General features: G+C 40.2%; 1 protein-coding gene across 1 annotated transcript; it reads right to left on the reverse strand.

The window, feature by feature from the left end:
- Positions 1-37: 37 nt before the first annotated feature.
- SMU1 (smu-1 suppressor of mec-8 and unc-52 homolog (C. elegans)) lies at positions 38-11,005 on the reverse strand (the record flags this gene model as incomplete). The annotated part of the gene is made up of 9 exons (XM_010286985.1): positions 10,791-11,005; positions 10,531-10,683; positions 9,335-9,445; positions 8,298-8,426; positions 6,903-7,022; positions 6,384-6,500; positions 6,058-6,185; positions 1,503-1,629; positions 38-205 (listed from the first exon to the last, which is right to left on the reverse strand). Coding segments are annotated over exons 1-9 (1,248 nt in total), but the record flags the coding sequence as incomplete, so codon positions are not given.
- Positions 11,006-11,034: the final 29 nt, after the last annotated feature.

Genomic DNA, 11,034 nt, shown 5'->3' on the forward strand with positions numbered 1-11,034 from the left:
GGGAGGGACTTGAAAGGACACTAGTACGATCACATACTTGTCCTTGCATATTCATAATGACGACTGTATTTGATCTGTTGCAAACAACAAAGTGTTCTGGGTTTTTAGGCAGCAGAATGACACTGTTCACAGTGATGTCTGTCCCAGCAGTGCTGCCAAGAGATTTGAAGGTGTTTGAGCACTCTGTCGTCTTCACATTCCAAACCTAGTATGAAAAATAAATATAAAACCAATTACCTTTAAAAGAATAAACAAGAATTAGCTGATTCAGGATACAGTATTCAGATTCTTTAAGGCTCCTGAAGGGAAATATGAATTCAAAAAAATTTAGTTTAAAGCAGATTTAAAAAAAAAAAAACAACCACACATCTACTTTGAATTGTGGACACCATGAACAATTTCACCACAACTGAACTAAAAGTGAATTTCCATTATCCAAATTCAGCCTTGCTAGCTTTTGTTAAGCATATTCCCTGAGGGGTAAGTCCAGACTTGCTTTCCGGCTTTGTCTTGTATCTGTGAATGTATGTGCAGCCTCTGCACATGCAATTTGCCTTACACAAGACAGACATGAAAATCACTGAAAAAGTAAAGTCTCACTGGTTGGTGGGAGAGATGTCCCAGCTTAGAGCTGCTTCAGGCTCAACACCAGGCTGTTCTAGCCACTTAGAAACAGGAAATGGAACTGCTTGTTTAATATTTAAACTAAAATGTAACTCACCATCTGTGGAGTATTTTTTCTGTTTACATACTAGAACAATCAAAATGGAAGATACCACCTTCTTATGCTACTCCCATGATTGGGACGGTCTAGCAAGGAATGCAAGTTTGAAGTAATGCCCCCTTTAATATGAGCAAAATCTATCACACTCTTTTAGGCCACATCTATAAACCATATCTGTTTACCCAGCCTCCATGCACTGCATCAGTGCCCTATCCAATGTAGCTATTTCTATATTTATTTGTTATTATTCAGTAATGCCCTGTACACAACAATGCTTTACTCTTCTACACAGAGTAGTCCCACTCTTTGCTGAGACTAGAAGCCAAACCTGTCACTTCTACAGTCAGTTTCATTAATGCTACATTACCTAGCTTACACAGCAAGGGACTCCCCTAAGCACCAAGAAATAAACAAGTGTCCACCACAGTAAGAAAGAAAATGCCATTATTTCAAACAAGGGAATCCCCATGTTCTGGGACAAGATGTGTCACAGTCAATTCTATTTCTAGAATAAAGTAGGAACAGGCAGGTAAGTACTGCACTTATGTCCTCCTTTAATAAATACAGCAGAAACAGGCTCTGCAGCAGTCTGTAAGCACAGTATGAAACTTCATTAGTTCTTGTTTACACCAATTTATAGCAAAGGTCACAAGCAAAAAAACTTATTATTGCAGATAACCCCAAGTTCTTCTCCAATGAGTGCAGCAGTTGTAATAAACCAGCTACAACATGTGAAGAGTCTGAACGTGTTATTTACCAAGGGTAAATGCTATCTTACCTTCACTGTGCCATCAGAGGATGCACTGATAATATAGTGGCCATCCTGGGTAAAAGTAGCTTCATTGACGAAGGAAGAATGACCACGGAATTCCTTTAAAGTCTTCCCAGATTTTAAGCCATGAATCCTGTCACACAACAGAAGTCACAACTGAGTGAGCAACTGAGGTAGTCTGAATCACCCTCTGGCTTTACTATATTTTAAATCTGATACACCTTTGATAGGCAACAGTAAAAAGTGCTAAAAATCCACAAACTGTATGTCTTTATCACAAGCCCCTTACAAAGACGTTCCTGTGAAAAGCTTAGGGAAATACCATCAACCTTCAGCCTCAAGGACCTGCATGTAATATACACTATACATATTAGAAGGCAGGACTATGAAAGGGGACACTATGAAGCTGACTAAACAAAAATGATAGAATTAAGTTTGGAAGTCTCTAGTCCAACAGACTCCTCAACTTCTAAGTGAGGTTCGCTTGCTCAGGGCCTTGACCAAGGCCTTGTCCAGTTGAGTTAAAAAAAAATTATTTCTTTAACGCCCACACAGACCTCTCCTGCAAGCTGTGGCCATTGCCTCTTACTGTGCAACTTTTCTGACTCAGTCATCTAAAAGGAAATTATATTGCTAATCTGTATCAGCCTCAAACTGCAGTTACCTGCTGGCTACAGAAATATGGTTTTCAAGCAGAAGTCTGCAGCCTTGAGAATGAAATTCCTTATTCCATTTGAAGCTTGCTGTCCTTGATTCAACATCCAACCTTACATCATTTCAGTTAAAATGCTTATGCTATAGTTAATATATCAGGATTTAAACAGATTAACATCTCTCATTAAGATGTTTTGTAGTACCTGTATACCGTGCAGTTGCTTCCAGATCAACACATTTCTTCATTTTCATCTAAAGCAGTACCATTGGTACCACTGAGTTTTACAGTACAGGCAAGAGCCTAACCTATTGCATAATCCCATTCAATTGAACATAGAATCTTTGGGTTGGAAGGGACCTTTAAAGGTCCTATAAAATGTATACAGTCATCAAGCACCAGATCAATCTGTTTCACAATGTAAATCCCCTATCCTGCAATTCAGTTTTGAAAGAAACAGATGAGGAAGTTGGAAACCTTGACAAACCAGACATGTGGACTGAGAGGAACCTCATGGTTTGTTGCAGAACCACCTCAGACATCAGAATCAACTGCGGCTGACAGGCTGCAGAGAAGGTCTGCAGCAAAGGACCTGGTAGGCCTCAGGGAGAACAAAGTGAAACCCAGCAGCGTGCTGTGGCACTGAGAAAGCCCAGCTACACACCAGATGCATCAGGAGTGGCACAGTCTGCAGATCAAGGTTCCCCCCTACTTGGCAGAGGTGCATCCACCTCTGGAGGACTACGTCCGGTTTTGAGCCCCTCCTAAGGTGCCACTAAGATGGCCAGAGGGCTGAGAGGGCTGGATGTGTTCAGCCCAGAGAAGTGAAAGTTCAGGAGCATCTAAGTGCCATCTTCCTTGTAGACAAAAAAGTTAAACAAATTATTATTAAGTGAGCCAGAATAAACCCAGAGAAGAAAAATAACTGTGAACTAGACAAAACTTATCTAAGCTGCATTCAACTACAGTAAAATGTCTGCATAGCAAATTTGCTTCACTGCAAACCAAATCTATCCAGCAGTGAGCAAATTACGCTCAGTAACAAGACACAAAATAGGTGCAGGATCAGAACTCCTGCACTTCACAAATGTTAAGCAGTTTCCAGATGCTAAGAGCTGCAGGAACAAGGAAGGGTTTGATGATGTTGCTGCCCATCTCGTAACTTAGCTTAGAAGAAAGTTTGAATATTTTTGTGACTATTTGCTAGTATCAAGAGTTAATTTTTAACTTTCATTCTTGCTTTTATCCACCCTGCAACAATCCTTTAAAAAGAAAATTAAAAAAAGAAAATTAAAAAGGATATCTAAGTCCTTACTAAAAACTTGAAATTTTTTAATTATTTGGTTAACATCACTACCTAGCAAGTTTTAACAGAATAAATGGAGTCAGATTCTTCTCAGAGGTGCACAACTAAAGCACAAGAGGCAAAGGGCACAAGTTAAAAAGGAAAAAAAACCCAAAGCGAAATGAAACATCTTTCCTTATGTCCAAACAGGATTTTCTCCAAGAGGTTTGTACAGCCCTAGGACAAATGCCAAGAGAAGCACTGGGGTCTCCACTCATGGAAATTTTGAGAACTCAGCTGGACAAAGCCCTGAGCAAGTTGTCCTAACTGAAAGGTTGGTTGTGCTTTGAGAAGCATATTGGACTAGAGACCTCTACAGGTGCCTTCTAAATTAAACTATTTTATGTCTAGTCTACCTTACACAGGTTGCACAGATGCTTGCGCTTTCTTAGATCACAGATGCAAGCCTAACCACTTTCATACATGTCTCACAATAATCCACGGCTTTGTCATGTTGTTGCTTAACAGATTATTTGCACACCAGCTAAGCTGCAGTAATTGTATGCATTTAAGTCTCAGTACATGGAAAGTGTGAGGTAACGCCAAGTTTGTTCAGTTTAGCCCAAAGACATTAAAAGGGATGGACTTCCTTGGATTTTCTGCAGACAGATCTCATATCCAACCACTGTAACTCAGCTGACACACTATCAACTGGCTAAACTACGCTAACTGGCTTACGCACCAAAGCAACTCCTAAGTTTTTAGAAAGACTCAAGTCCCACACTTGGGTTCCCAAAATCTCAGCTTGTGAGCCTTCAACATCATGAACAGTTTCACTGCCCAAAAGGAATGCCACAGATACGGGGAAATTAAACTATACAAATTGGTTAAAAAACCCCACAGCTCATATCCCAACATACCACTGGTGCTATACAGCAAAGGATGGTTTGCATGAGAAATGGAAAGAATTCCCATGCCCAAAAGCAAAACTGCAGAAACAGTCTGAAGAAATGCGAATTATCTTTTAGGAGTGAAGAGAAAAATGATCCTGTCTCTATGGTCTTCTCACTGAAAGTTTCTTTTGTTTTGCCAGTGTAAATGTATAAGCCATCTAGCCACATGATTTTTCTCTAACAGAGATTCAGAACAGTGCTACATGTCAGAGACTCACAGAATAATTTAGGCTGCAAGAGACCTCTATTCCACTGCTCTCCTCAAAGCAACATCAACTTCCAAGTCACTCATGGTCTTCAAGGGTTGAGATCTGCTGCCCCCAGCCTGACCCAATTCTCTCAGCATTGTCCAACCACTGCTTCTTGTCCAAGGGGAAAAAAAAGTTTTTCCTTATATACAATCAGAATTTCATTTCCTGGAGGCTGTCCCTTGTAGAAACTGTGCACTTGAGAAGAGTCTGGCATTGTCTCATCTATGACTACCTCTAGATGAGGCAACTAGGTCCCTCCTCAGCCTTCTTTTTCCAGGCCAGCCAGGCCCAGCTGTCTCAGCCTTCCCTTACGCACCATGTACATCTGAAGAGATACTCGGATCAAAAACCAGCACCCTAAAGCACAGGAAGGGCTGTACTGCCATTTCCAGATACCCGTTGCAACTCCTGCCCTTGAAGCTCTCATGATCCATCAGCCTGGCTGTCTTCCAGGGTTGGATCTCTAGTATACCATGTCAGACTCCTGGGAAGGACAGATGCCCAGAAAACAATTTCTTTATGTCCTACTTCCTCTTGTTCCCACTCTAAAGGGAGTTCTCTGGATCCAAGAGAGATAGAGGGGTTGATCTGGGGGCTGGTATTACAGAGATGGATTCAGGGTGTGAGCTGGGACAAAGAACCCTTTTATGATAAAGGTTGGCAATGCATGACTTAGAGAGCAGCAATCTGATGCAAAGTGATTATTCCTGAATGTGTAGGGATGCACCTTTCCTCCTCTCACCCACATGCAGCTCACAGGAACACAGATATCCTTACTCAAGCTCATGGGAGAGCCATGACTACTGCTAATTGACATTCCCAAGCACTTTTGGAAATTTTACTCTATTCAGTAACTACCAGGAGGAAGCAAAGAAGATACATCAAAATATTTAAAGCTGTTCTCAGAGGATTTCTTTAGATCGTAGAAAAAGCAGAACCCATGATACTGCCTCACAAGAAAAACAAACTGGATGGAACCAATTACTGTCATGTCATCTATTAAAGCCAGTGAGTATGATTAGGCTGATTCAAAAAAATGTTGTCATCCTGTTATCCTCAGATCTTATTACCCTAAGCTTATAATAAAAAAAATGTTGTTTTTGAAGGCTGACACAACTGTTTCTTAAGCTAGGAGTCTCCCAGGAAGAAAACGCGCAAGGTCAATGTAAACGACAATAGAGAAAAAGTACTCGTCCCCTAGCCCTGGAATCATACAAGTTAAGCAAGATGTAAGGTCAAACTTTCAAACTGTTTGTCTCCAACCCTCCGCAGTCATGCTCTCCTATTAGTATTAAAACTCAATGCAAAAGGATCAAATCCTAGGTCAAATTAACCTATATTCAAAAGTTTAACTGCTTAATGTGAAAATTCTGTTTTCTTTTCTCGTGCCCTGTAGCTCACACATTCTCAGTTTATTTACCTGATTGTCTGATCAAAAGAAGCACTAAGAATTTGGCTGCTGTCTTTAGAGAAACTGAGGCATGTAACACCTTTACTGTGTGCACGTTCAAATCTTCTCAGACACTGACCACTCTGGATTTTCCACACCTGGAGAGGAAACAGCAAATGAAATAGAGGTGGTTACTTTGTTATGAGATCACAGGAGCTTAAACATCAGAGCCAAAAACTGTTTCTGAGCCATGCTAAACTTCATTTGTTTTTATATAGAATTGCAACATTACTGCAATTGCAAGTGAATCTTGAGGTCACCACCTCTACCAGCATACCGTACAAAAAGATTTGTACCTTGATCTTTCCATCTTGTGCTCCGGTTGCCAGCATTTCTGTATCTCTACTGAAGCACATGCACAGCACTGCATCATCCATCATCATAAAATTATCTTGTGCCTGGTACTTCAGGTCCTAAATGAAAGCAGAAGATCTACCAGTCAAAATAGTGAAGTCAATGAAATATATTTTAAGGCAAAACGCAAAAGTGCAAGCAATTTTACCTTCAGTTATATTTTATAACCTATCATCAAGTAGACCTCACAGCCTTAAAATAACAGGGAAATGCTACTTTCACCATTTTAGAGGCAACGACAATGATCCAGAAAGGTAAAAAAAAAAGTGATCACAGGAGGAGGTCCATGACAAACGAGACAATTAAACCCATGTAAAGATTCCAGACCAATATTTCAATCACTCAAGCAGACATTCTTCTCAGATTCACAGCCCTTGAGAAATTAAAAAACCCCATAATCTCCAAGAATAAACCAGGTTCTCTGGCCAATTAATATTCATGTGAAATAAGGTGCAATTTACCTTCCTAATCTTTCCAGTAGTGAAGTTCCATACTTCAATGAAACCATCAACAGAGCCAGTAACCAAATACTGTCCATCTGGGGAAAACCGAGCACACTCCACATGCGACTTCTGCCCAAACTGTTTTATAGGAGAATATAAATTAAGCCTAATAAGCAATTTAAAAGAATCAATTCATTAAAACAAAACTGTCATCTCATTTTGGTAGCAAAAATACAGTATTTTCTAGAGGTATGCATTCACAAACTTAATGTTAAGGTACAAAAACACACCTGTCAATACCTACATACTAGCTCTTCAAAAACAAACAAACAAAAAAACCTCCTTTTGACCCAGTAGTATCTGTGAAACTTATATCAAACACTCCCGAGCTTATAGCAGCAGTTGGGTTGGCTGTCTTCATATTTTTCTTTTTGCAGTGAATTGCATATGTAAACAAACACCCTTCCAGTACCCAGCATATATCCCCAGTAGATTTCAGAAATTTCTGAAGTAGTAGAAGTTGCTTCACTTGGAATGATGTTTCTCCAGTGTAATTTTCAGAGAATGTTTGGTATTTTTATATACAACTTCTACATTTTTAAATGCTGAATTTTAATTTTTTTAAATACAAGTGACCATGACAACTGAGTATAGAAAAAAAGTCTTCACTAACCAATACAAAAATCCAAGATAGATACTGGTAAACAAAAAGTTCTAATAAAGCATTTTTACCAAGCTGTTACTGAACACAACAAATTGATTTCACAAGTTCCAACTCAGGACTTCCAAAATACATTATCTTATGTTCATTGTGAGAACTGGTAGAGCTACTATAGTGAACTAACATTTCTCACTGTACAGAACTGCTTGGTGAAGTTGTAAAGCTGTCACAGGAGGAAACTGCCTATGCCATATTGTGAGTGTGGCAGGACAATTATGTCATTACAGCACAGTTTTCTTTCTTTTTTGAAATCTGTATGATAAGCTTAAAAAGGAGATATTGATCATATTAGTAAACGTGGTATGTAGTAGTTCATGATCCAATCCTAAGTGGTTCACAGAAGCTAATATGCATACATAGAAGTTTAAGCCATTAATATTTCCTTGCACAAATAAAGAAGGGGACTAAGCAAACCACTTCTGAAAACTAAATGATTCTGAACTGTGAAGTCAACTTTTATCATATTCACAAATACCATGAGCACCAAAACTCATTAAGGGAACTCATTTCAGACTCTCGTGAAGAGCCTCCTGATGAGAATAAGCATGGAGAAGTTAAAAAAAAAAAAGAGAAAATGAGAGAAAATACTTAGAAAAAAGAGAACAGAAGAAATCATGAGGTTTACTCTTATCTCCCAACATACAGCACAGGAAGTAACAAGCAGCAGTAACACACATAAAGGCAAACATCACCTTAATATGTCTGCTCAGCTGTGTGGGGAACTTTTCTTCTTCTACATCCTTCACAGCTGCTTTGCCTCTGAACAAGTCAATTGTCATACCAGGAGGAAGCAGGCCCTGATGCTGCTGCCATTTCAGTGCCTTTTGAGAAGTTGAAAGCCATAAAGTTAGTTAGCAGTCAACATACATCTTCCTCATCAAAACTTGCTTCTAATTAACACAATACAGCAATAGTTTCTTGTACCCTTACAAACTGTACACCTGTACAGTTTGAGACAAATACACTGCAAACAGCTACCTGAAACAAGACTTACCAGACCATGCTTCCTACCTTGCGACTGCAAACGTAATAGAACATTATCCCCAAATGATTTTTGCAAGTGAGAATGACTCAGGCCCACCCTTCCCACTCTACCTTCAGCATGCAGTATATAGCACATACACACTGTGAGTTCAATCTTGTGTTAATTAAACTACCTGACCTGTTGGCTATTTGCCTAGAACTGCATACATTAAAATTAAAAATTACACATAAGCTTTCTTGGAAGGCACAAGTGAAGTTCATTCAAAAGACAGAATCTTATATAACCCCTTCAGTAGAGAGCTGCCTTCAGCCACAGCACACACCTGTCATGCCGAGAGAATTTCTTCAGTATGCTTACAAGCTTATAAAGTAAGATATAAGCCATAAACCAGCAAAATACATGCAATACTGTCTGCATAGGGTATCAATGAATACATTCTGAGAATCAAGAGAATTGTAAGCACAACAAAGGAAACAGTGTGCGTCAGTATATACTTTGAAAACAATCTTCTCTATGCACCGAGTATTTACTCTATGGGAAGAAATGTACCAGTGGAGTGCTGACTTTTCCTACAGTCACTAAACCCTTGCCCACATGCAGAAAATATAATTTTAACTATAACACATGTCAATGTTAAATATTTAAGCTTTACTTTTATGGAGAATCGACTACATGATAGTTCATTTTATGCAGCAAAGATGTACAGAAATGGACATAGCTACTAAAATATTTTTCAAGAATTACCTGCCCCAACAGCGCCATAAGACGAGATGGAGGTACCACGCTGACTTCTCCAGCTAAAGCTTGTGCAATAGCAGCTCTCCGCTTCTCTTTGCTACTCCCATCTGGGTATGCCTAGAGAGAATTTATTTTTATGAAGTGATCCTTCTAAATTATTCTCCATTAACAAATCCACCACTCTGAATTGAATCCCTTTCTAGATTAATTTTCTATTAGGCCTTCAAAACAGCCCTTCTCTTTAACAGCAACCCTTGAAACATTTGGGATATGCTTTCACTAAAAGTGTTAGACTGACATAATAAGTCAGAAACAATGCCTTGTTATTGCTATCATACAAGAACGATTTTATTTACAAAATATACATTTTCTTCTGCATATATAAGACAGGATGCTGTGGTTTAATCTGGCAGGCAGCTAAAACAGCCACACAGCCATTCACTCACCCTCCCCACCCTCTGCAATGGGATAGGGCAAGAGAGTCGGGCAAAAAAAAAGGAGAGCTTGTGGGTCGAAATTAAAACAGTTTTATAGGACAGAAGAAAGTGAATTATAATAGTAATGATAAAAGAATATATAAAACAAGTGAAAAACAACACAATTGCTCACCACCTGCTGACTGATGCCCAGACAGTTCCTGAGCCACAGCACCTCCTCAAACAACTCCCCCTGTTTATATACTGAGCATAATGTATGGTATGGAATAGCCCTTGGGCCAGTTTGGGTCAGCTGTTCTGGCTTTGCCCACTCCCCTCCCACCCCCTGGCTGCTCCCTGTCAGGCCAGAGCACAGGAAGCTGGAAAGTCCTTGTTGGCTTAGCTGCAACTAAAAACATCAGTGTGTTATCAACATTTTTTCATCCCAAATCCAAAACACAGCACTATGCCAGCTACCAGGAAGACAATTAACTCTGTCTCAGCTGAAACCAGGACACAGGAAAAGCAAGGCACAGACATCATCCTGTGGCAGGATACAGCTATAAATCCCCAAAGTCCCCCCTGCAATATACTTCAAAACTACCACTCCGTTGCCTTATCAAATATTACAAATCATTTCCCAAACACTTCATAAAATGTGTAAAATCATCAAACTGGGAAGCTGCATATTCTCACTCCCAAAATGGAAAAGAAAACATGCCGTAAACCGTTAGCAGCTTGGACCGATGCTAGCACTGTGAGGTCTCTAAGAAGAGTGTAACATACCTCTCGAGGATCAAAGTAAGATCGGGCCAGAAGGTTTTCGAGGTGGATGTATCGCTCTGGCTGAGTTTGTTTTAGCATGATCATGGGATCTGTTTGCCTCAAGAGAGACCTGGCAGCACCTAGTTCCCGGAGCTCAATCAACTCCAGCACAACCTGCATCAAGAGACAAACATCTACATCAACAAAGGGTAAGTGGAAGACTCCGGAAAGGGGCTTCCACCCAGACCAGAACAGTCCGTACACAGCCTGCACTCACTCACCTGCTCATAAAGGTCGATCAGGGTCTTGTCAGGCAGCTTCAGCGACTGTATGGCTTGCAGCACTGTGTCCCAATGCCCACTGTTGATGTCCGCCACGAAGCTCTCAATACTGTCCACAGTGTTGAGGGACACAGTAGTTTCCTCCTGAAGGGTGGCGAGGGCTCGGTGGAGGCTGTTCTCCTTCAGGTACTGCATAATCAGCCGGATCACACTGCAGGGGAACAGCGCCAGTCACGACACCCGC

This window comes from Phaethon lepturus, unplaced genomic scaffold, assembly GCF_000687285.1.
Source record: "Phaethon lepturus isolate BGI_N335 unplaced genomic scaffold, ASM68728v1 scaffold33495, whole genome shotgun sequence".
In the NCBI taxonomy this organism is placed as follows: domain Eukaryota; kingdom Metazoa; phylum Chordata; class Aves; order Phaethontiformes; family Phaethontidae; genus Phaethon; species Phaethon lepturus.